Source organism: Mobula birostris, chromosome 11 (assembly GCF_030028105.1).
Source record: "Mobula birostris isolate sMobBir1 chromosome 11, sMobBir1.hap1, whole genome shotgun sequence".
NCBI lineage: Eukaryota > Metazoa > Chordata > Chondrichthyes > Myliobatiformes > Myliobatidae > Mobula > Mobula birostris.
Window position 1 is genome coordinate 91,104,589 of NC_092380.1, and position 26,839 is coordinate 91,131,427.

The following is a 26,839-nucleotide window of genomic DNA, read 5'->3' on the forward strand; positions in this document are numbered from 1 at the left end:
TATCAAAGAAGATACTAAAAGCTTTTTGAAGTATGTAAAGGATAAAAGAGAGTTGAGGGTAGATACAGGACCAATAGAAAAATGACGCTGGAGATATTGTAATGAGAGACAGAGAGAAAGCAGAGGAACTGAATGCGTATTTTGCATCAGTCTTCATAGTGGAAGACATCTGCAGTATACTGGATATTCAAGAGTGTCAAGGAAGTGAAGTTATGTGCAGTGAAAATTACAACTGAGAAGGTGATCAGGAAGCTTAATGGCCTGAGGGTGGATAAATCTCCTGGACCTGATGGAATGCACCTAGGGTTCTGAAGGAAGTAGCTTGAGAGATTTCAGGCATTAACAATGATCTTTCAAGAATTGCTAGTTTCTGGCATTATACCAGATGATTGGAAATCTGCAAATGTTACTCCGCTATTTAAGAAGGGTGGGAGGCAGCAGCAAAAAAACTATAGACCTGTTAAGGCTGATTTATACTTGTGCGTACTAGCTTATGCCGTAGCCTACGTGAGTGGGCTACGCCGTTGTGAGCATTTATACTTGTGCGTTGGTATGCCTGTGTCGCTCTGCAATTCATCGCCAAAACGCTAGTCGGCGGTGGGGTTTCTATGCCACTGTGTTGGGTTTCTTTGTGTTGAAACTCAACACGAAGAAACTCGAACTTCAAACAAAGGCAACTGAAACTGAAGGAGAGTGAATTTTCTGTGCTTGTCTGGCCACTGAGACATGGACAAGGAAATGCATTTCAAATATTTTCAGATGTCGGCAGGTAGATTTGACGATTTGATTCATCGTCTCCAACATTTTATTTCGCATCAGTGTATGCACAGTACACTCAGAGACTGGCAATCACCATACGAGTTTTAGCTTCAGATGGAAGTCAACAGACTGTAGCAGCTAGGTACAAACTGGCATCAAGCACAGGGTCCTCCATAATTTCAGAGGTCTGTAAAGCTTTATGGAAAGCATTGCAACCAGAGTTCCTTCCCTGCCCTTCAGTCACCCAATGGCAAGCTATTGCAGCATAGGAGGAAATGCGATGCTACTAAGCAGACCAATCACAGTTGTTGCGGTCTGCTACACCGCAACGCATCGTTACATTTTGGGAGAGGTGCGCGTTAGGCTACAGCGTAGAGTACAGCGTAGGGTATGCCGCTACGCCATACATTTGACGCACAAGTATAAATCAGCCTTTAGCCTGACATCAGTGGTTGGGAAGTTGTTGGAATCGATTGTTAGGGATGAGATTACAGAATACCCGGAGGCACATGACAAGATAGACCAAAGCTAGCATGGTTTCTTGAAAGGAAAATCCTACCTGACTAACCTACTGCAATTTTTTTGAGGAAATTACAAGCAGGGTAGACAAAGGAGATGCAGTAGATGTGGCGTACTTAAATTTTCAGAAGGCCTTCGACAAGGTGCCGCACATGAGAGTGCTTAGCAAGTTAAAAACCCATGGAATTACAGGGAAGTTACTAGCATAGGGGGAGCATTGGCTGATCGGCAGAAAACATACAGTGGGAATAAAGGGATCCTATTCTGGCTGGCTGCCGGTTACCAGTGGAGCTTCACAGGGGTCGGTGTTAGGACTACTGCTTTTTACAATGTATGTCAATGATTTGGACTATGAGATTGATGGATTTGTGGCTAAATTTGCCTTGATACAATGATGGGTGGAGGAGCGGGTAGTGTTGAGGAAACAGAGAGCCTGCAGAGAGACTTAGATAGTTTAGGGGAATGGGCAAAGAAGTGGCATATGAAATACAATGTTGGAAAGTGTATGGTCATGCACTTTGGTGGAAGAAATAAATGGGCAGACTATTATTTAGATGGGGAGAGAATTCAAACTGCAGAGATGCAAAGGGACTTGGGAGTCCTTGTGCAAGATACCCTAAAGGTTACCCTCCAGGTTGAGTCGATGGTGAAGAAGGTGAATGCAATGTTGGCATTCATTTCTAGAGGTATAGAATATAAGAGCAGAGATGTGATGTTGAGGCTCTATAAGGCACTGGTGAGACCACACTTGGGAGTATTGTGTGCAGTTTTGGGCTCCTTATTTTAGAAAGGATATACTGACATTGGAGAGGGTTCAGAGAAGATTCACGAGAATGATTCCAGGAATAAAAGTGTTACTGTATGAGGAACATCTGGCAGCTCTTGGGCTGTATTCCCTGGAGTTCAGGAGAATGAGGGGGATCTCATAGAAACATTCCAAATGTTAAAAGGCCTGAACAGATTAGATATGGCAAAGTTATTTCCTATGGTAAAGGAGTCTAGGACAAAAGAGCATGACTTTAGGATTGAAGGACATCCATTTAGAACAGAGATGCAGAGAAATTACTTCAGTCAAAGGGTGGTAAATCTGTGGAATTCGTTGCCATGAGCCGCTGTGGAGGCCAAGTCATTGGGTGCATTTAAGACAGAGATAGATAGGCTCTTGATTAGCCAGGGCATCAAAGGGTATGGGGAGAAGCCAGTGAAGTGGGGATGACTGGAAGAATTGGATCAGTCCATGATTGAATGGCAGTGCGGACTCGAGCTGAATGGCTTATATCTGTTCCTATATCTTACGGTCCTATGGCTGATCTAAGATCCCACTCAACCCCATACACCTGCCTTCTCACCATATCCTTTGATGCCTTGACTGATCAGGAAACAATCAACTTGCGCCTTAAATATACCCACGGACTTGTCCTCCACCGCAGTCTGTGGCAGAACATTCCACAGATTCACTACTCTCCGGCAAAAAAAAAATGCCTCTTTACCTCTGTTCTAAAAGGTCACCCCTCAACTTCGAGGCTGTGCCCACTAGTTCTGGATTCCTCCACCCTATCTAGTCCTTTCAACGTTCAGTAGGCTTTAATGAGATCTTCTAAATTCCAGTGAGTATAGACCTGAAGCTGCCAAACGCTCCTCATATAGTAACTTCTTCATTCCCAGAATCATCTTAAGAAATCTCCCCTGGACTCTGCGATGACAACACATCCTTTCTGAGATATGGGGCCCAAAACTGTGTTGACAATACTCCAAATGCAGCCTCACTAGTGTCATATAATGGCTCAGCTTCATCTCCTTGCTTTTATATTCTATTCCCCTTGAAATAAATGCCAACATTGCAGTTGCCTTCTTTACCAGACACAACCTGTAAATTAACCTTCAGGGAGTCTTGCACAAGGTCTCCTATGTCCCTCTACAGGTCTGATATTTCAGCCTCCCCATTTAGATAATAGTCCACACTATTGTTACTTTTACCAAAATGCATTATCATACATTCCCATGTATTTCATCTGCCACATGTTTGCCCACTCTTCCAGTTTGTCTAAGTCCTGGTGCAATTGCATTGCTTCCTCAGCACAACCTACCCATCCACCTAACTTTGTATCATCCACAAGCTTGACCACAAACCAATCAATCCAATAATCCATATCATTGACAAACACTGTGAAAAGTAGTGGTCCCAATACTGACCCTTGAGGAACACCACTAGTCACTGGAAGCCAACCAGATAAGGCCCCTTTTATTTCCACTCGCTGCCTCCTGCATGTCAGCCATTCCTCTATTCATGCCTGTATCTTTCCCGTAACAACTTAGGATTTTATCTTGTTAAACAGCCTCATATGTGGCACCTTATCAAACGCCTTCTGAAAATCTAAGTAAATGACATCCACTGCTTCTCCTTTGTCCACCCTGCTTGCTACTTCCTCGAAGAACTCTAACAGATTTGTTAGGCAAGAATTCCCTTTCCAGAAACCATGCTGACTTTGACATATTATCATTAGTTTCCAAGTACTCTGAAACCTCATCCTTGATAATAGACTCCAACAGTTTCCCAACCACTCAGGTTAGGCTAACTGGCCTATAATTTCCTTTCGTTTGCCTTCCTTCCTTCTTAAAGAGTGGAGTGACATTTGTAATCTTCCAGTCCTCCAGGACCATGCCAGAATCAAGTGATTCTTGAAAAATTATGACCAATGAATCCGTTACCTCTTCAGTGACCTCTCTCAGGACTCTGGGATGTAGTCCATCTAGTCCAGGTGATTTATCCTCCTTAAAACCTGAGTTTGCCTAGCACTTTTTCCATTGTAATAGCAATGGCGCTCACTCCTGCTCCCTGATACTCATGGATCTTTGGCACACTGTTGGTGTCTTCCTCAGTGAGGACTGATGCCATTTCTTTGACCCCTATTACTACCTCATCAGCATCATTTTCCAGTGGTCCAATATCAACTCTCACCTTTTTACCCTTTGATAAAACTAAAAAAAAAAACTTTTAGTATTCTGTTTTATAGTATTGGCTAGTTTGCCCTCAAATTTCATCTTTTCCCTTCTTACAGCTTTTTTTTTTTAAAGTTGCTTTTTATTGGATTTCAAACACTTCCCGTTTTTGGTACCTTATACGCCCTTTCCTTGGCTTTTAGGCAGTCCTTAACTTCCCTTGTTAGCCACAGTTACCTACCCAGCCAGTTGAGAACAACTTCTTCTATGGGACATATCTAACCTGCACCTTGTGAACTATTCCCGGAATCTTTAGCCATCTCTTCTCTGCTGTCATCCTCGCCAGTATCCTCCTCCAATCCACCTGGGGAAGCTCCTCTCTCATGCCTCTGTAATTCCCTTTATTCCATTGTGATACTGATACTTGCGACTTGTACTTCTCCCTCTCAAACTGCAGTATAAATTCAACCATATTATGATCACTGTCTCCTAAGGGTTCCTTTACATTAAGCTCCTTAATACGATCTGGGTTATAACACAACATCCAATCTAAGATGGCCTTTCCTCTAGTAGGTTGAGCACAGGCTGCTGTTAAAAAGCCATCTCAGAGGCATTCAGCAAATTCCCTCTCTTGCAATCCGATACCAACCTGATTTTCTCAATCCCCTTGCACACTGAAGTCCCAATTACAATTGTGTCATTACCTTTATTACATGCATTTTTCAGCTCCCTTTGCAATCTCAACCCCACATCTTGGCTACTATTTGGAGGCCTATATATGATTTCCATAATGGTTTTTTTTTAACCCTTTCAGTTTCTTAACTCCACCCTCAAAGATTGAATATTCTCTGATCCTATGTCACCATATAATTCCAATGTTTCCCTATCATTCCATTGGAGATATTCCATCTCCTGCAGAGAGGTATAGATAGGTTAACTGAGTGGACAAGGGTCTGGGATACGGAGTACAATGTTGGTAAATGCAAGGTCCTCCACTTTAGAAGGAAAAATAGAATATCAGATTATTATTTAAATGGTAAAAAATTGTAGCATGCAGCTGTGCAGAAGGGAGTGCTTGTGCATGAATCACAAAATGTTGGTTTGTAAGTGCAGCAGGGTATCAAGGCGGCAAATGGAACCTTGGCCTTCATTGCTAGAGGTATTGACTTTAAGAGCAGGGAGTTATCACATATCAGAGACAATTTATAGGTACCAATTAACCTAGTATTCTGTGGGTCTTTAGGACATAGCTGGAAAATGGAGTAATTCATGCATTCATATAAGAATATGCAAATTCCACAGACGACCTAAAAGGTCAGGTCCAAACCTGGGTCTTTGGTGCTGTGAAGCAGCAGTTCCATTAGTAGCACAGTTATGTCACGATCAGCTAGGGAAAAAATCCTAAATTTTAGTAATGAGAGTGAATTCAAAGCATTTTAAAATGCTTACTTTGAACACAGGTCGTACAAATGCCTCACTTAGGTTGCTGGCATCCAGTTACTTGGGAATATATTATAAACAAATCAAAGAATTGACTGGGCATTTATATGTCCTGTAGCTATAACCAGCAACATGCTAAATATTAGGAAATGGAGAATCTGTTGATGTGTTCTATAATCATTTAAAAAATCAGTCACATATCCCATACTGTAGATCCAATAAACTTCATTAAGTGAGCATGATTCACAGTTAAATAAAAGTACTTTGCACAGAACATTGAACTTGAACTAATATTTTAAATGGGTTGGAATCTGTGCATTATTTAACATGTAATGGGAATTATAATTTAACAGTTTTCTAAAATATAACCATGAAGAACAATACTTATGTAATTAACCTTTCTTTGTCCCACCTAGAATTAATTCTAACTCAGCAACAATTTCCCATGCTTTGCATACTCCAGATCTTCTACTTACAGTACTCCAATAGGCGCTTCTTGTGCACAAAACTTTACATAAATTCATCTGCACCAGAATTAAAATGTTGCCGTTTTATTTCACATTTCTGCCTTCTTAGACATTGCAAATTAGAAACTTTAAAAAAAAATTGCTTTACCTACTTGTACTTCTGGATAAATGTATTTGAACAAAGAGTACGGTTTCCTTTATTAACTGCTTGCAAATACTATCCTGTGCAAAAGTCTTAGGCACATGTAAAAAAAAATTGTAAAGTTAAAATGCTTTCAAAAATAATGAAAAGTTTCTAAATATCAAAAAAAAACTATAAAGATCAGTAAACAGTAAAAAAAACTAAACCAAATTAATACTTGATATGACCACATTTAAAACTGCATCAGTTCTCTTAGGTACACTGTTGTGCAGTTTTATAAGAAAATCAGCTGGTGGTTGTTCCAAGCACCTTGGAGAATTTGCCACAGTCCTTCTGCAGACTTTGGCTGTCTCACTTGCTTCTGTCTCTCTAATTAATCCCAGACAGCTTTAATGATGTTGAGATCAGGGCTCTTTGGAAGCCATATCATCTGCTGCAAAACTGTTGTTCTTTTTGCTGGTTAGTTCTTTATGACCTTGGCCGTGGGTTTGAAGTCATGGTCTTGCTGTAGAATGAAGTTAGGACCAATCAGGCTCTAATGATATTGTGTGATGAATGAGCATTTACTTGTACTTCTCAGCATTGAACATTCCATTAATTCTGACCTGATCACAAACTCTATTTGCAGAAATGCAGGCCCAAACCTGCAAGGGCCCGTTGCCATGCTTCACTGTTGGCTGCAGACACTCATCCGTGTAGCACTCTCCAGCTCTTCTACAGACAAACTGCCTCCGGTTTGACCAAAAAACTTGAAATTTTGACTCATCAGAGAGGTACTTGTTGCCATTGATCAGCACCCCAGTCCTTGTGTTTTTGTGTGTAGAAGTTTCATGGCTTTGTTTCTGCTTTGGAGGAATGGCTTTCTGGCAGCAATGCGTCCATGAAGACCACTTCTGTAGAGGGTGCACTTGGGTTCCATTGGCTTCTATGAGCTCAGAGCTGATAGCAGTGCTGGACTTCATCTGATTTATAAGGGACGTGAGTTTGATGTTTCTCTCGTCTGCTGCACTCAGTTTTTGTGACTGAACACTGTGTTTCTGGTCCTCAACCTCACCCGTTTCTTTGTGCTTCTTCAGAAGAGATCGGACAGCACCTCTTGAAACTCCTTTCTGCAGTGAAATTTCTGCTCGAGAGAAACCTTGCTGATGCAGGAATATCATCTTGATTTTTCTAGCTGTACTCACTCTTGCCATGCTGTAAAAATTGATGATTTAAAGGTTAAATTGTCACACCTGGCACACTCACATTTTAGTTTATTTGTCCTTAACCCAGTTTGATTCCTTCTACACCTGTATCAGTTAATCTGTTTAGTTCATTCAATTCACTATGCCATCGCTCATTAGTATTCTGTTTGTTATCTTTGTTTAATCAAGCACTGGCCTATATACTTTCAAAATAATCAAGTTTTTTTTATTTGAAAAGTGGCCTTTTACTTAATATATTACTTTCTTTAAAGAAATACAAAAAGTTCTCTATAACATTTTATTTGGAAAGTGAATGTTTAGAAATCTAAAATGTGTTCTTTTCTACTGACACACTAATGTAGAAGATAAAAACCATCTAAAACAAAATTTATATAAAAAATGTAGGGTGCCTAAGATTTCTGCACAGTACTGTATTTTTCATGTATTTGCCCCCAAATTACATTACTATATACACGTTTGTATATAGATAACTCTCTCTGCTCATTCAATTAATCAATGCTATCCTTAAGCTTTTTTAAAACAAGTTTTCAGATTAAAATATCAAATTCTGAGAGTCCAGGTCAAAATCTGAACCATCTAAACACAAATGGTCCCTTTGCTATGGTTTCCAATAGAACTCATTTATTAAAACTCTTAGATTCTTGTTTCTCAATTTCTTGCGCAGGTGCATGTTACTATTTTTTTTGAAAAGGTAACTGCCAAGACTACAAAATTAATGAGACAGATATAGATGCCTCAGTAAAGTTACGATCAATGGAAGAGCACAGGCCGGAGAAACAGAAGATCTGCATGTGCCTATGCCTTGTATATCAGTTTTAAAAACCCGACTTTCACTATCATTTCTTAAGTTTCTATGTTTTTGCTAGTAACACCAACACATGTAGTAAGTGGGCAGTTCTAATCAATTGTAGAATGAAAATCCAGGGAGCCATATTTAAAAAAATAGCAATTTGATCATTAAAAATGTGCACCTTTTTAGGATATGTCTGAACTCCTTAATTTGCAATCAATACAATCAACATCTTGCAAGAAATTTCCTTCAATCTTATGTTACCACAGATGTTGAACCTGTTTGGGCAATGTGTGGCTTTTGTTAAGAGAGTGCTTTACTTTGAATCAGATATATATTTACTATCACTTTTAGCCAAGACACAAAGTAAATTCCAGAAGGCTTTTTCTGAGAGATTTGTGATTATAAATTAAACACAATGGAAAACTGAAGATTTAAAAACATTTTAGTATTGTATATTTGGCTTAAAATCACAATATTAATATTCCCTTCAACATGATTTAAAGCTACAAAAAGTTACATTGCAATATTGATTTACAAAGATTGCTTTATTTTTATAACATGATGATAATGTACATCCAAAACTATTTACAAGAATTGTTAAAACCATGTACTGTATATAGACCATAGTCGGATAAACAGCTACTGGTGGTTAACTTTAAGAGGTAGTTACCATTACTTAAAATGAGTACATAAAATCATACCCCTTATATTTTCAATCCAATAATTTACAATACAAATTTGAGAACATATGCACAATATCTACAATCCATTCCTGAAATTTCAGTTTTGGAAGTAATTTTTTGGCATCTCCTAACCATCTGAGGAGCTACAAGTAATGAACCCAAAAAAATGGTATTCACTTTTTTAATATGCTAACTGTGTGGAGCTTCTGTTTATTTTGCAATGTAGGCAAGTGTTATGTTACTCACTAGGGAAACTGATTAAAAGAAATAACAAAACTGGCAGTGAGTTTTCCATAAAATGACATTAAACAGCAGTTGTAAGCGAACAGCTACACAATGCCCAAAAACACAGCAAAATGACTATGAAACAGGATGAATCATAGATATTATTTTAAAAATAAATCTTCTTGGAACAAATTTACAAACACTTTTGTAAGTCTGTTATTATATAGCATGGACACACAGTTAATCTGTTTGGGTACTTCTCTTTTTGCAAGAACAGATGGCTCAAAAAAAAACTTACTACCATGATTCCCTTTTCTTTTGACAAATGTCAGATTGAAGAAAAAGTGCTTCCCAGAATAAAAGTTTACACCAAGAAAAATTAGATTGTTTCTAAGTGTCCATATATTAGATTAAGTCTTGTGCAGTTAGTCCTTGATTCTTGGACTATTATATGCATAGTGAACCAAAGGAAATCCCCGACTTTGATAGAAGCAGGCCCTCCCACAGGCCTGTACTTGGTCAGAACTATCTGAAACAAACGAGTCCCCTTCATCAGCATATTCTGAGTGAGCAGACTGAGTCCCACAGTCTGACCAGTAGCCACTGGGCCGCTGGCATGGAACCACAGCCAGGGCTGGGCAGCTATGTGACTTCACTAAGTGCTTGCACGTTGAAGGTTTTGTTAGTAACAGTGACTCACAACAGTCACATACCGTAAGATTACCATGTAGGTCGGTATACATTCCACAATCGTAGTAAAATTCTGGTGTCATACAGCTGTTTTGAGAGTTCATTGTCGCTGCAATCAATTTATCTTTCTGCTTTGGGCGCCATTTTAACATATTCCAGTCTTGCTTGAATCGTGGATTGAAGAAAACATATAAAACAGGGTTCAGACAAGCAGGCAGTGGAAAAAAGATAAGTGTTACAGACTTCATTATTTCAGGACTGATGGAGATTGCGCTGATGAGAGGTGCAAATGAGAAGAAAGCAACAGGACAGAAGAAAATACAGTTGGTGAAAATTAACCACGCAATATGCTTAATCATACTTGTCTGAGAATTTTCTGCAAGATCCTCTTTCTCCAAATTGCAGTAGAGCTTTGTGTAGACAATTGCCATTATCAGGAAGGCCACTGAATTTAGCAGCACGAGAGTCACTGTATAACCCAAGGAAGGAGACTCACCAGTAGGGAAGGGCAAACAGAGTGGAGATGCTGAGAATTCTCCAATATGAAACCATGGGAGACAAGCTATTACGGCAGCAAACAAAACAGCAAGGGTAGCAGCTACCTGAAAGTGTATCAGACGATGGCTTTTTCCTTTTTTGATTAGATCACGTGCGGTCATAGTCCGTTCAAAGGATGCCAAGGTAAGGAAAAAAATGGACGCTTCAGAAGAGAACATAGCGAGGAATCCAGCAACTTTGCAGCCACATCCCGTCTCCCACCAGGCACCAAATTGAGAAAATTTTCCCCAAGACACTGAATCTAGAATAGTCAGGATACCAGTATATACTCCCATTAAGAGATTGGCTGCTGCTATCAAACCCACAAACAGCTTAGCAGAAGACAATGGAGCGCATGATGCAAATGTTGTTACGACAACAAGAATATTGAAAATTAGTGCCACCAGAAAGATGAACCACACAGTCAGACGAATCATCCAGCTTCCCAGCAAATGTTGGCATGGTTTGAATGCACCTGGTAAGAAGAAAATAGAAACTCATTAATAATTTATCTCTAGTTTAGCAAAGTAAGTTTGTTGATTTCTACAACTCTTAATAAAACAGTTTCTTTCTCTCTCCTCTTCTTTGAAGTAATAACTTGTATAATAAATTCTGGGAGATAATGGATTAGTTAGTTCTTCTGCAGCACCAGATTGTTTCAGACACAAAAGTCCATGGCTTTCACATTCACAGAATACAGCTTGTCTCCTCAACATCTTCATTCGCACAAAGAGATTGCTTTAATAGCTCATTCCTTTTGCTGCCTGTTACGTATTGAACTAGAGTGCTTCACACAAGTGTGAATGAATTAATAATTTAATTCATTAAATTGCCTTTTGTATTAGCTTGATTCAATTAAACTGTAGGATTCTCTTCTTAATGAAAGTATATTTGTGGACTGTTCAATTATACAAGTTAATTTAGCAAATTATTCATACTTTTTCATAGTCTACTCTTTCGAGTAGAATGTATTTACAGTAGAAACTAAATGATTCATGGTCACAGTTGGTATTCTTTTGTTTACTCTTTTCCTAACATCATACAAAATGGTGTTTAAAAATGATTGCTCATCCGGGGACAGGGAAACATGTATTTTAAAGTAGAGAACAAACTGCAAAAACTTAGTTCCTTAATATAAAGGGAAAACCTAACTGCTTCACAAAAAGTAAAACACCAGAGAAAGGGGGACTGTCAGAAGAATTTTGAAAGGTTTAAGAAAATAGACATGGTGAGGAGATTCCAAAAAGCAGGACAAAGGCAGCTGACCATGTTGGATCAAAGCAAGGATGTATGAGAAACAAAATTAAGTATGCCTTAGTATTAATGAAAATTAAAAAAAACAAAAATATGCTGGAAATTTGAAGCAAAAGCAAAAAATGCTGGAAAGACTCAGTAGGTCAGACAACTTTACTTCTTTTCCACAGAAGCAAGGTTTCAGGTCTGTAGCCTTTTGCTAGAACTGAAACGTTAACTCATGATTCTCTTTCCGCAGATGAATTTTCTCTGATAAATCCAAGATAAAAATTCCTATTAACTATTCTGAAAAGTCACCGTTTTCGTACATTCACAGCAATACTGCTATTGTTCCATTTACTGCCAATATTAAGTTGAACGCATTCATTTGAACTAATACACCAATGCAAGGGCAGTACACATGACCGAAAGGGATTGGAGTGGACAAGGGAGAAGAACGAGTAGGTGCTCCTATCTCTGATCCCTCTGGCAATGGGATTGAACTTTTCTACGTTGTGCTTCACAAATGAATAGCTCACCACCCATTAACATATATCAGTTTACCACAGAATGGAAATAGGCCCTTCAGCTCACTGCAACCAGCATACCATCAATCACCCACTTACACAACAATCCCATTTTATTTTCCTCATATTCTCATCAAACTCCATCCTCCCCACCCCCGTTATCTACTACATACATATATAACACAGGCAAATTAGAGTGTCTTATAAACATCCCAATGTCTTAGGAAGTGGGAGGGAACCAGAGGACTCAAGGGATATCCATGAGCAACGAACATGCAAATTCCACATAAATACCTTGAGTCTGGATTGAACTCAGGTCTAAGGCAAAGTGAAGAACAGCAGCTCAATAACTGCACTACTATGCTACCCGACTAGGAAGATAATGAAGAATAGTCTTCGGAGAAAGATGCCAAAAAAAGTGACCAATGACAAGAGAATCATACCCCAGCAGTAGGGAAAAAAGTACAAACCCAAGAAAAATTCCTGGAGTTATTTTAAAGGTATTTATGAAAATAATTACATGTAGGTCTCCAAACATAAAGATTTATAGAAGCAATTTTCAACGCAGTTGCTACTTTAGATTCTGAATTAACAGAAAATTCAGAATGTCAGGATGGAAAGTAACGTTACTTCTGAGACTAATCCCTTTACTCCTAGTTTAGTTGTATCTAGCCATTTTAAAAATAGATTCCTAATGATAAACCAATGACATCCAACTACTTTTCTTTAAGGCGAGAAATGACACCCCACATACAAAATAAATAGAAAACTAGACTTTAATAACATTTTCTATTTGCAGTCACACACCATCACACATAAAATGATTTCAATTAAATGCTTTGTTAAGTACCTGGAGATGGAGTGCAGTGGACGATTGGCTGAATCCTTTCATCATCATTCTTAATTTCATCGTCAATACTTTGGCCTTAAAAATATAAAAGTTAAAAGGTTCTGGAGGAAAATCAACATTGCAAATGATCACAAATATGTTTTTGCTGAATTGAACATGCTATTATAATGTCTTGAGATGTGGATAACACTGGGAAGAACAACATTTATGTCCACCTGCTAGCTGCTGTTGAGAAGATGTTGCATGCAGCTGCCTTGAAATATTGTGGTATTTTGAAAGTTCCAGAATTTAATCCTTGATTTAAGAATAATAACTTGACAATCTTACACAACAAACCAATTCTGCAGGAGAGAGACAGGATTGTTTATGTGAAGCAGCAAGTAGTGCAAACAAGGCTGGATATAAGAATGTCATGCTAAAATTAGGTATCTAAATTTGCAGCAACTAAATACAAGTTGCAGAATTGGGTGACCTGGATACAAGGGTAATAGGAAATGAGATCAGAGGATTGAGTACAAAAGAAAACGAAGACAGACTGGCAGAATTATGTATTTTATGAACATAAGAAGGTCAAAGAATTGAAAAATGTCAAATATTTTAAAAGATATTATTGAACAGATGTACAAAATTACAAATTGGTAATCCCTATTTTTGTGGAGTGATTACTACTACTATGGAGAGCAACGGATACTATTAATTTATGAATACAGGATCATGTAAAAATAAACACATTTGCCCCAGAAACTGTAATCCTTGTTAGTTTCTTTTAAGGGAGTGGGGAAATTATGAATGGAGACATAAGAGACTAGAAAGTAGAAAACAGATGGATTTCATAAATGATACTCCACATAAAGGATTACTGCATAAAATTCAGTCCCATGCATAGATATTATTATGTTAGCTTGCATTGCCAATTAGGTTGCTGGAAAAAAGCAGCGTAGTGGTGGACCTGGGTACTTACAATTAATGCTGAATTTGATCAATGAATTCGAAGATCAATATCCAAAGTTTGAAAGAGATGGGATATTGCTAATAAGAGCCACCTCCAAAAAGCTCATAAGATTTGCCCCAAGGATCCAAGCATCTGATTTTAACTATCACTCATTTGGCATATCTCAACATATAATTTGAAATTCTAACATTAAAAATCAAGGGAATTTGACAGAACCAAGCTACTCAGCTAAATTTTAGCTAGGCTGCAAAATATAATACTCAGCAGTCAAACAAAGGTAAAAGCATAAAAAAACCCACCCTCTCTCTAGCTAACCCACATCCCACCACCAAGCAACACTAACATTTCTTCAGCATAGTGGAACATAACACTTCCTTCGTATCAGCATGGTCTTGTGGCTGCTGACCACCTGTAACCAATAACTTGCAACTAGAAGTAGTTAATCAAAGAACTGCCTGCACTTACCAGTTTTCTTTTCTAATGGAGAAGCACTGGTTTCCTGGTTTTTAGTATCCTCCATATTTACAGTTTGATGGAGATCACAGCTACTAAAAGCACAGCACTGATAGGCATATGGAACCATCAAAGTCCTATAAAGTGCAAAACATTTGAATCATATTTAAAAGCAAAATATTTACATCACTGTATGGCTAACTATTAAATTTCTCCACTGTATGCAAAAACTCACCAAGGAATCAGGTACTCTCAATTAAAACTCAAATTTTATTATTCTCCTAAATTGTCCTTATGGTTAAGCAAGCTGGGTTACAGTGACTTTCTCCCAAGAATTATAGGCAATTTTCTACAGACTGAAAGGGCAAGGGAGAATGCCATGGGTCACTGATAGTCACAAATATATTCTCCTTCAAAGTAGCTTTAGGTTGATTGTCATTCATGTGATTTTAGGTTTGACAAGGCCACAATGCAAGATGAATGTGCATTAGTGCAGAGGCATTAATCTTTCAGGAATAACTAATAAATGTATGCTGCTCTAATCTTACAACAGGGCACCCAGTTTTACATTGCAAGCTACCTTTACACAAACAGTTTGAGATTCAAACCTTTAAGATCAGTCCTTGAAAGAAAATACATGAAAAGATTTTGGGTTAACTCAAGCATAGACATTAACTGAGTTATTGCTACCTCGTACTTTGTGCATGATTTAGTACAGGAGCTATGGAGAAACTGTGCACTAAAGGAGATCTATAACAGAAATAACAGTGGCCAAAAGTCCAGTAAATAACCAGTTCCTGGATACCTGCCAACAACACTTGGTAATTGTGTAAGTGATTCAGAAGAGCAACATATATCACCATGAGATAAATACAAATGGTCCAACTTTGCTAGTATTAGTTCTTTTTAACTTCACCTTTGTGATAGCTGACAGATTACATTCTCTTTTAAATGATTTGCCAAATAATGTTTTGCCATACATACATTTCTAAAACTTGTAAAACAAATAGAAAAAGTTAAATATACTTATGAGCAGCATATCCAAAGACTTGGACCTGAAAGATTTTTTTTGTTGGATCAGAAGACTCAGTATCAAAATTGATGCTGGCATATCAGTGAGTATGAAGTTGCTGGTCACGCTCAGTAATGTCAAATGGCAACTAACATGCAATATTAATCTCTTAATCTAAGTTTCAAAGCTCTCAATGGACTTTGCCTTTTCGGAAGAATGCTCAGATGTCTACCATATTTTGCTTAGCACGAATTTTACATACCCTTGTTCTGAATTTTGCTCACCAGAAAAAAAAAGTTAATCTCCATCATACTTTGTCACACATTTCAGTAATATCTTTGATATATAGGAGAATACTGGCCCTATATTTAACCCCCATATCATTCTTGTTAAAGTATCGTTTCACATCAAAGTCAAGTTATCCTTTCAATGCAAGAAGAATTGAATGTAATTCTCCACTTGCCATCAAATGAGAATATTCTACAATTTTCCATTTCTATGGAACAGTTGTAAAATTGCAGATCAAAATTTTAGGAGTAAAACAAAAATTGCATTATTAACATTCATTCATAATTGGGCAACTTTTACCACATGGTTACAAATAATGACAATAAAATAAATTCAAACCAAAAAGAAACACAACAAGCAAACCTGAGCTTCAGGAAATTTTCCACTTTGAGCAGTTCCTTAAAGTTTGGATTCCCAGACAGTTTAAGTTGATTTAGTCCTTCTAGCCCAACCACCGGGAAATAATTCAACTGATTTGAACTCAGGTCTCTGAAAATAAATTTGCGCATTTTAGATGGTAATACATGCACAATAGGCTGTTTGATATATACTGAAAATAAAATTCCAATATATGGAACATTAAAGTAACGTTCTATAAAACTGAGCAATTAGCTATAGTGAAACTGTCAATATGAGATCTGGATTTAATTCAGAAAAACACTTGTAAAGATCAATGATTTTCAAATACAAGAATGACGGGCAAATTTCAATAAGTGATATCCCAATTACTTAGTTCAAATTTGAGTATGTAAGATTGACTAAAAGGCTAAGTATTTGAGTCACTTACAAACTAGTCAGTTCAGTCAAAGAAGTTAATGCATTCTTGTGAATTGTAGAGATCTGGTTTTTACTTAAGTCACTAGAAAGGAAATGGGGAAAGATATATTTGTATTATTCAAAAACATCATAATTTTATTAAACCTAACAATAAGCTATTATTTTCTAGAGTCCTATATTATGTGCCCTATAAAATATATAATCAGTCACTTTCGTAAATATGGTCATTAAGATTACAATTAAGCTGTTAGCAAAATGTTTTTACTTCCACATTGCTTGTGCTCTGATTAGACAGAACCTTTAGGACTCAATATTTCTATCTAGTAATTCAAACAAGACTTTAATACCAATGCAGATTAACGTTTCATCAAAAACAATTGTTTATGTACAGGCAATTCAGGAGAATCTACAATTGTAAAAACCCCTTACAAGGAAGATATTGTTTTCTTATCATAACTAAAGATCTAAACTTTAACTGAGGAAAATAAAAAAAAGTGTACTCACAGATAATGCAGGGAGTCCAGTCCTTGGAATGTGTCTGTTCTAATCTCTTTGATTTCATTGTGCTTCAAAGAACTGTGAATAAATTTTTAAAAACAGGGTTTGGTCAAAGTCTGAGAATAAATTTCTACTGTGGCTACTGCACTTGGTTTCACACTAAGACGATAAACAAACCAAGCTTTCTTTTGCAAACAACAGGAATTCTGCAGATGCTGGAAATTCAAGCAACACACATCAAAGTTGCTGGTGAACGCAGCAGGCCAAGCAGCATCTGTAGGAAGAGGTGCAGTCGACGTTTCAGGCCGAGACCCTTCGTCAGGACTAACTGACGATTAACGATTGACGATTAACTGATTAGTCCTGACGAAGGGTCTCGGCCTGAAACGTCGACTGCACCTCTTCCTACAGATGCTGCTTGACCTGCTGCGTTCACCAGCAACTTTGATGTGTGTTGCAAGCTTTCTTTTGGCTCAGTTTAATATTTATGTTTATTCTCAACATGGCACAACAAAGGAATAAAAATTGGAAGCAGGGGAAACTTGAAAGGCTATTTTAATACAGACTATGACCTTTCAAATAGCACACAAATATAGGGCTTATTTATCCTTTCCAGAATTAATGTTTTGTTAGAAAACAAAGTTAAAAAATCAGAAATCTGCAGATGCTGAAAATCTGAAAAAAAGCAGAAAATACTTCATACCATAACGAGAACTGTTCCTTTCCCCCAAGTGCTCCCTGACCCAGGATGGTGGCACTCCCACATGCCTGAAGCACTCATTCGTCTTGGTGGGAAAAGACAATGGGTTCGGAAGATGGTAGCAGTCTAGGCAGGTAACCACAGTGGACTTGTAGATGGCACATACTAGTTATGGCAAATCATTAGTATAAGATTATGCTGTCAACCATCATTGATAGGGTTGCATATGCAGGAAAATGGAGAATATTCCATCATACACCTAATCTGTATTTTGAAGGTGGTGGAAATACTTTGGACTATCACCTGATGATTTACCATTCTTGTTGCCACAGGATGTGAGGACATCTTGAGCTTCTAATTAATGGTGACTCCCAGAGGTTAACCGTGGAGTCTTTGCGATGGTAATACTACAATGGCTTTTTGTGAACAGGACAAAATAATGCTGTAAATGTACTGGAAGAGACTGGCTAGAGAAGTTGCTGGTTCTGAAAGTATGTTTTCATCAGCAATATTATCCATTTCCACAGTCTTGGGTACACCTGTGTTTTAAAAAAATATAATACAATGAATCAAGTTGGTTGAAGCCTGGCTTCTGTGAGACTGGGGATATCAGGAGGAAGCAATTCTGAACTATGCACTTGGCATTTCTGGCTGAAGATTGGTTAAAAATACTTCACCTATGTTAAGGATGAAACCTTCTTAGAGCCCCATCCTTCCATTACCTGTTTAATGGCCCACAACCTTGAAAGACTAGGTGTGGCAAGAATGGAGAACACAATGTTAGATGTGAGATCACTTAGATCCCTCTATTGCATGTTGGGTTTTTTTGAGCTTCTTAGCACACATTCACTCCTGAGTTGCTCCTTCAAATGTTTAGCATCTGTTTATGCCTTTTATTCACTGAAACAGTATTCATCTCTGGTTTGATAACAGTGGGGTGATGAGAAACATACTGAACCTAGAGTTTACAGGTTGTGGTGTAAATCTGTGCTCCTGCTGAGGGTTCTTGAATATCCAATTTCGAGTTGCTATATCCATTTTGAAGCTCTTCTATTTAGCACAGCTGCAGGGCAAAGTACACGGAAGCTGTCTTCACTGTGAACATGCGAATGGTGTTAGAATTGTACAGCATGGAAACAGGCTTTTTGAACCAACTTTTCCATGCCATTCAAATCACTTAACTGAGCTGGTCCTATTTGCCTAGTTTGGCTCATATCCCTTCCAAACCTTTCCTATCCATGCAACTCTCCAATGTCTTCAAAATGTTGTAACTGTACTCACTAAAAGGACTGTGCCAAGCTGATTTCTAACAGTAACATCAAGGACAGTTACCTCTACCACAGCTCGACTCTCAAGGATGAAGGCAAAGGAACGCACTCCTTGTATTGATCTACTTACCATCTGCTGCAGATGCAACTTAACAGCTATGTTCTAAAGAACTTGACCAGCTTGGCCAGTGGTGGTCCTACCACCACTTGGTGATGGACAATGAAACTTTCCATTCAGAATTTTGCATTCTCGCTAGAGTCTTATCATTATTTATTTATTTTACTTTTATTTAGAGATAGAGCGTGGAACAGGTCTTTCCAGCTCAAACAGCCACACGGCTCAGCAACCCACCTATTCAACTCTAGCCAAATAACAGGACAATTTACAATGACCACTAGACTGTGCGTTTTTGGACCATTGGAGGAAACCAAGCACCTGGAGGAAACACATGAGCTCACAGGACAATGTTCAAATTCCTTAGAGGACAGTGGAATTGAACTCCAAACTCTGATGCCCCAAGCTGCAATAGCATTGCACTGATCGCTCTGCTCCAATGTATCTTCAGTCTAAAAGATAGTTTTCTCTTCAATTCTATCTATCATTTTTCAAATAACAGAAAACAGGTACCTAGAAAAAGTTACATAAATGAGAATTGAAATTTAAAGAGGAACTAAAGCAGACTTAAAAGAACAAATTGGCAGATGAGTTAAATATGGCAAAAAGTCATACTTGGATAAAACAGGATAAGACAATTTTCTGTTATTAGTCTAGAGTCTAAAGAAGAGTTCAGGGATCCATCACTATAAATCTTCATAATTGTAAAAAAAATATTGGCATACTAACATCCTTCAGAGCAGGGACACTCGTACCCATCTTTTCCATCAACAACTCAATCCTCACAAGAACTTATAGGCATGTACTGCCATCGAAAATAAAGGTTTGATTAATAAATACTGCCTTGCTACTATCAAACATCCTAAGAAAGGCAAACATAACAACGTATCCAGAAACGTTATTTTTAGTCCTTATATTTTGATCACAATAACGTGCCTGTATCTGAAAGCCATTCTTTGGGTTGCAGATTTATTTAAGAGTATTTGTTTTACAATTACATTTACATATGTATGTATAAAACACAACTTACATTTCCTCCAATGCTGAACAACCATGGAAACTTGGTAGTTCTTCTATCTGATTATATGATAAGTCCCTGAGATGAAGAATGCAATTTTCACTTAAGAGCTTCCAAATAAAAAACACACAAAGCCCACTACAATTACTGAAATTAAGAACTGAATATATCTGCAGAGTTTTGCTTTTTGCTGTGACTGTCAACTTTGATCAGCAGTTTACATAGAATTTGTGAAGACAGAACCCATTCCTTCTCTTCTACTTAACTTTTATTTCACAGATGCTACCTGATCTGCTGATTTCCAAAGTTTGTTGTACTTCAATTTCAAACATTTAGGTTTGTTTTATCTCAGCTTAGGTCAGAATTATCCCAAATTCTCAAAAAATTGTTTTCTAATATTTTGTTCTATATTTTAGATAAAATAGGATAATACCTCTGTATCTGTTATTAGACTATTAAATACTATATGGTAGTTAATGTAATTGGATTGTTTATACAATCACTAGTTCAAAACTTTACAGCTCCAAACTGAAGAGTTTAGCTAGTCTCCCAGTTCTGGGTAGAGACATGAATACTGTTGTAAATAGCATTTCTGTATAAATTTACATAAATGCACATCTTGAAAGGCCAAGTGTCTCAGTTCCTCAAGCATGCAAAAGAAAATCAAATAAAACCTTAATGCTCTTGCAGTACAATCAGGACAATTACTTAAGGCACATGAACAGATAGGCCAAAGTCAGCACGGCTTCCTTAAAGGGGAAATCATGCCTGACAAATCTGCTGGAATTCCTTGAGGAAATAATAAGCAGGATGGACAAAGGGGAGTCAGTGGACTTCGCTTACCTGGATTTTCAGAAGGCCTTCACGAGGTGCCGCACATTAGTCTGCTTAACAAGTAATACCCACAGTATTACAGGAAAGATACTAGCGTGGTAGAAAATTGGCTGTCTGGTAGGCGGCAAACAGTGGAAGTAAAGATGGCCATTTCTTTCACTGTCAGTGATTAGTGGTGTTCCATAGGGGTGGGCAGTGTTGGAACCACTTTTTTTTTACATTATATGTCAATGATTTAAACGACGAAATTTATGGCTTTGTGGCCAAGTTTGCAGATGATACAAAGGGGGCTGGTAGCGTTGAGATGAAGAAAGTCTGCAAAAGGACTTAGACAGATTGGGAGAAAGAACTAAGTGGCAGATGGAATATAATGTTGGAATGTGTATGGTCATGCACTTTGATACAAGGAAAAAAAGACGTAGACTATTTTATAAATGAGAAGGAAGTTCAAAAATCGGAGGTGCAAAGGGATTGTGCAGGATTCCCTAAAGGTTAACTTGAAGGTTGAGTCAGTGGTAAGGAAGGCAAACACAATGTTAGCATTAATTTCTCAAGGACTAAAATATAAAAGCAAGGATATAATGCTGAGGCTTTATAAGGCATTGGTCAGACTGCACTTGGAGTATTGTGAGCAGTTTTGGGCCCTTCATCTAAGGAAAGATGTGCTGGCATTGGAGAGCATCCAGATGAGGTTCATGACTATGGTTCTGGGAATGACAGGGTTAATGTAGGAGGAGTGTTTGATGGCTTTGGGCCTGTACTGGCTGAAGTTTAGAAGAATGAGGTGGGATCTTATTGAAACAATCAAATATTGAAAGGCCCAGATAGAGTGGATGTGGTGAGAATGTTTCCTATAGTGGGGGATTCTAGGACCAGAGGGTACAGCCTCAGAACAGGGGGATGTTCATTTAGAACAGAGATGAGGAGAAATTTCTTTAGCCAGAGGGTAGTGCCACAGATGCTGTGGTGGCCATATCACTGGGGATATTTAAAGCAAAGATGATGTTCTTGATTAGTCAAAGGTTATGGGAAGAAGGCAGGAGAATGGAGTTGAAAGGGATAATATATCAGTCATGATAGAATGGCAGAGCATACTCAATGGCCCAAATGGCCTATTCTGCTCCTATGTCTTATGGACTTATGGTCTAAATCCCCTTAGTTTCCCCAAGACAAGACATGATACTCAAGGAATTTCTAACCTCTGTCACAAAATCTTAAGATTTTACAAAATTTATATCCTTTTAATTATCTTTATATTTTGCAGTTAACATTTAATTTGACAATATAAAGCTAATATTTCAAACTTATTCAATTTTAAATTTAATAATTTGCTTTTCTGCTATTGCAAAAAGTCCAAACTTACAAAAATCTAAGCATCTTCAGTTGTTGGCACAAGTCAGGTGGAATTTTACTTATTCTTGTTCCAGTCAATGTACTGAATAGTAAGAAGATAACAATGCAGGTATATTAGTATAAGGTTCTACTGTATTCAGTCACAAAAGTAAGATTTTAGAATAATTCTGTTTATCAAATAATTGTATTATCATGGTTAAATGTAATCTGTCTTGGGTGTACAATAGCATACAGGTTTCAGTTACTGTTGCAAACATGTTCTGGATTAGATATCCAGAGATAACAAGTGTGAATCCTTCAGTTGCAGATGCGACATTGAAATCCAGGAAACCGAAGAAACCTGGAATGAAAAGTTAGTTATCACTAAACCTATTACAATCTACCTGCTTTACTGAAGTCCTTAAGAGGAAAGAAATCTTAAAATAGTCTGAAGAACCAGGCAGTAGCAAGTAATAACATACAATAAATATTAGTCTTACATCTATGTTGGGATCACAAGAACTAGTTAAACAGTGATCTATTTACTGAGATATATCAGTTATCGAACGATGTTGCAACAACAACATTAGCATGACCAAAAAACTGATTATGGACTTCAGGAGAACACACACCATTTCTTACTGAAGGGCTAGCGGTGGAAAAGGTGAGCAGCTTCAAGTTCTTGTGAGACAACATCTCCCAGGAGGGCTTAACACATTGATGCATTAGCAAAGAAAGCATACCAGCAGCTCTACTTCGTTGTAGATGGAGGAGTGGAAGAGATTTGGTATGTCACCAAAGACTCTTGCAAATTTTTAAAGATATATGGTGAAGAGCACTCTGACTGGTTATATCACAGCCTGATGTGGAGTCTCCAATGCAAGGGATCACAGTAGGTTGCACAAGGTTATAAATTCATCCAGCTCCATCACAGCCACAACCCTCCCCACCATCAAGAACATCTTCAAGAAGTGGTGCCCCAAGAAGGCATCCATTATTAGGACCCTCACCAAATGGGAACTGCCCTCTTCTCATCACCATCAAGGAGAATGCACAGGAGCCTGAAGACCCACACTCAATCTTTTAGGAACAACTTCTTCACTTTCTCCATCAGTTTTCTCATCAGTCTATGAACACTACTTTATGATTCTTTTCCCCCCACTATTTTTGTAACATAGATTTTTAACTTTGCACTGCAAAACAGCAAATTTCAAGTCATACGTCATTGATAATAAATTTGATTCTGAAGTACTGTTTTGTTATTAATACTGTATGTCAAGATATTAAGGTAATTGCTTTTCATGTCAACACTGAAAATTAACTTGATCACAATTTTAAATTCATTATGCCAAACTCTTGAATGAGTGCCTTTTACTTACTGATCAAATGTTCCTGGAAATTGTCAAAGGAATATAGCCCAACTCAGGTCCCCGATATCTTTGCCAACAACAATGGCAATCGAAGTTCATCTCATCTGTAGTCCAAATCCCTCAATTCCCAGTCTATTCAAATGTCTCTAAAAAGTTGCTATTGTATCAGCTTCCATTAATTCTCCAAATAGCATGTTCCATGAAACTACCTAAAGAAAATACTTGCCTCATAACCTCCTTCAGACCTTCCCCCTCTCACTTATACCTAGTAGTATGTGACATTTCCACCCTGGGAAAAAGACTTGCTATCTACCCTGTCAACACCTTTATCATTTTATATTTCTTTCAAATTGTCCCTCAGCCTGCAACATTCCAAAGAAAACAATTCAGGTTTGCCAAGTCTCTCCTTGAAGTCAATTTTCTCTAATCCAGGCAACATCTCTGTGAATTTCTTTTGCACTCTCTCCAAAGCCTGCATATACTTGCTGTAATGCTGTGACAAGAACTGGTTACAGTGCTTAAAATGAAGCCTAACAAAAATTTTATAAAACTCAACTTTCATACTCATGGCTTCCCAACTACCATACTCACAACCCTGAATGATCAAAGTATGCTGTATGCGTACTGTTGTATCAAACCCCTGAAGTGTTCCATATTATAATACAATGCACTGCAACCGAAGTAATGATAATGTCGATCACGGCACCTTGTGAACAGTGCTTTTCCAAACTACTGGTTAAAGGCAAGTTAGTTTCACATCCACCACTGTATGTTTCAACGTACATGTGATAAATAAACTTGAACCTTGAATCTTAAGTTACAGGTCAGTTGAAAATTTGAGGTAAAGCCACAAATATCCTGATAATGTTTAAAAGGAAGTGTTTTATGAATGGCCAACTGTATTCAGATTATTATATCTCTATAAAATTAAAATTATCTGAGATTAGAACATACTATTTATAACTGTTCTTTACCCTTTATCTCTCATTTTTAATATTAATCATCCTAATTATTTAACGAAAGCCCAGCCTCTTTTCAGATACTTTAACAGGTATGATGCTGCAGGAATCACTGAAGCACGGCTGAAAGAAGATTATAGCTGGGAGCTTAATGTCCAAGGACTTTATATTGAAAGAACAGGCAGGAAGACAGAGGGGGCGGCGTTGCTCAGTTGATAAAAAAAAAGAAATCAAATCATTAGAAAGAGGTGACATAGGCTCGGAAGGTGTTGATTCAATGTGGATAGAGCTAAGGAACTGCAAAGGTAAAAAATTCCCCAAACAGTAGTAAGGATGTGGCCTGTAAGTTACAATGGGAGATAGAAAATGCATGCAAAAAGGGCAATGCTAGAATAGTCATGGGGGGCTTTAATATGCAGGTAGATTGGGACAATCAGGTTGGTGCTGGATTCCAGGAGGGGTAATTTCTAGAGGCCTACGAAATGGCTTTTTTAAAGCAGCTCATGGTTAAGCCCATTAGGAGATCAGCCATTCTGGATGCAATTCAAAAGGCACAAGATATATACATCCCAAAGAGGAAGTAGCATTCTAAAGTAAGGATGACACAACAGTGGCTAGCAAGAGAAGTCAAAGCCAACATAAAAGCCAAAGGAAGGGCATATAATACAGCAAAAATTAGTGCTAAGTTAGATGTTTGGGAAGTTGTTAAAAACCAACAGAAGGCAACTAAAAAAGTCATTAAGGTAAAGATGCAATAGAGAAGTAAGGAGGCATGGGATTCAAGGGGACATTGCTTTGTGGATCCAGAACTGGCTTGCCGACAGAAGGCAAAGGGTGGATGTACACGGGTCATATTCTGCATGGAGGCCGGTGACCAGTGGTGTGCCTCAGGGATGTGTTCTGGAACCCCTACTCTTTGTGATTTTTATAAATGACCTGGATGAGGAAGTGGAGGGATGGGTTATTAAATGTGCTGATGACACAAAGGTTGGGTGTATTGTGGATAGTGTGGAGGGCTGTCAGAGGTTACAACGGGACATTGATAGGATGCAAAACTGGGCTGAGAAGTGGCAGATGGAGTTCAACCCAGATAAGTGTGAGGTGGTTCATTTTGGTAGGTCAAATATGATGCAGAATATAGTATTAATGGTAAGACTCTTGGCAGTGTGGAGGATCAGAGGGATCTTGGGGTCCGAGTCCATAGGACACTCAAAGCCACTACGCAGGTTGACTCTGTGGTTAAGAAGGCATACGGTGCATTGGCCTTCATCAATCATGGGATTGAGTTTAAGAGCTGAGAGGTAATGTTGCAGCTATATAGGACCCTGGTCAGACCCCACTTGGAGTACTATGCTCAATTTTGGTCGCCTCACTAAAGGAAGTACGTGGAAACCATAGAAAGGGTGCAGAGGAGATTTACAAGGATGTTGACTGGATTGGGGAGCATGCCTTATGAGAATAGGATGAATGAACTCGGCCTTTTCTCCTTGGAGCGACGGAAAATGAGAGGTGACCTGATAGAAGTCTACAAGATAATGAGAGGCATTGATCGTGTGGATAGTCAGAGGCTTTTCCCCAGGGCTGAAATGGTTAGCACAAGAGGGCATAGTCTTAAGGTGCTTGGAAGTAGGGACAGAGGAGATGTCAGGGGTAAGTTTTTATACAGAGAGTGGTCAGTGCATGGAATGGGCTACTGGCGGCGGTGGTGGAGGCGGTAACAATAGGGTCTTTTAAGAGACTCCTGGATGGCTACATGGAGCTTAGAAAAATAGAGGGCTATGAGTAAAGCCTAGGTAGTTCTAAGGTAGGGACATGTTCAGCACAGCTTTGTGGGCCAAAGGGCCTGTATTGTGCTGTATGTTTTTATGTTCTATGTTTCTATGTAATGTTGAGACTTTACAAGGCACTGGTGAGGCCTTGCTAGGAGCACTGTGAGCAGTTTGGGGCGCCCAACTTAGAAAGGATGTGCTGAAATTGGAGAGGTTTCAAAGGTGGTTCATGAAAATGATTCAGAGATTGAATGGCTTGTCATATGAAGAGCATTTGATGCCTCAGAAGAATGAGGGGGTGACCTCATTGAAACCTATCGAATAGTGAAAGGCCTTAATAGAGTGCATGTGGAGGGGATGTTTCCTATGGTGGGAGAGTCTGAGACCAGAAGACACAGCCTCAGAATAGAGGGGTGTCCTTTTAGAATGGAAATGAGGAGGAATTTCTTTAGCCAGAGAGTGGTGAATCTGTGGAACTGTTTGC

At 38.3% G+C, this 26,839-nt stretch overlaps 1 protein-coding gene across 1 annotated transcript in view; it reads right to left on the reverse strand.

The window, feature by feature from the left end:
• Nucleotides 1-8,791: 8,791 nt before the first annotated feature.
• The window catches only part of lgr4 (leucine-rich repeat containing G protein-coupled receptor 4), a 161,433-nt gene continuing 143,385 nt past the window's right edge, over nucleotides 8,792-26,839 (reverse strand). The window contains exons 10-17 of the mRNA XM_072272704.1: nucleotides 22,289-22,360; nucleotides 20,104-20,169; nucleotides 16,997-17,068; nucleotides 16,503-16,574; nucleotides 16,079-16,204; nucleotides 14,428-14,552; nucleotides 13,011-13,085; nucleotides 8,792-10,875 (exon numbers count right to left, since the gene is read on the reverse strand). Of these exons, the coding sequence (XP_072128805.1) occupies nucleotides 9,599-10,875; nucleotides 13,011-13,085; nucleotides 14,428-14,552; nucleotides 16,079-16,204; nucleotides 16,503-16,574; nucleotides 16,997-17,068; nucleotides 20,104-20,169; nucleotides 22,289-22,360 (1,885 nt within the window). The 3' untranslated portion in view covers nucleotides 8,792-9,598. The remainder of the gene's footprint in view (nucleotides 10,876-13,010; nucleotides 13,086-14,427; nucleotides 14,553-16,078; nucleotides 16,205-16,502; nucleotides 16,575-16,996; nucleotides 17,069-20,103; nucleotides 20,170-22,288; nucleotides 22,361-26,839) is intronic.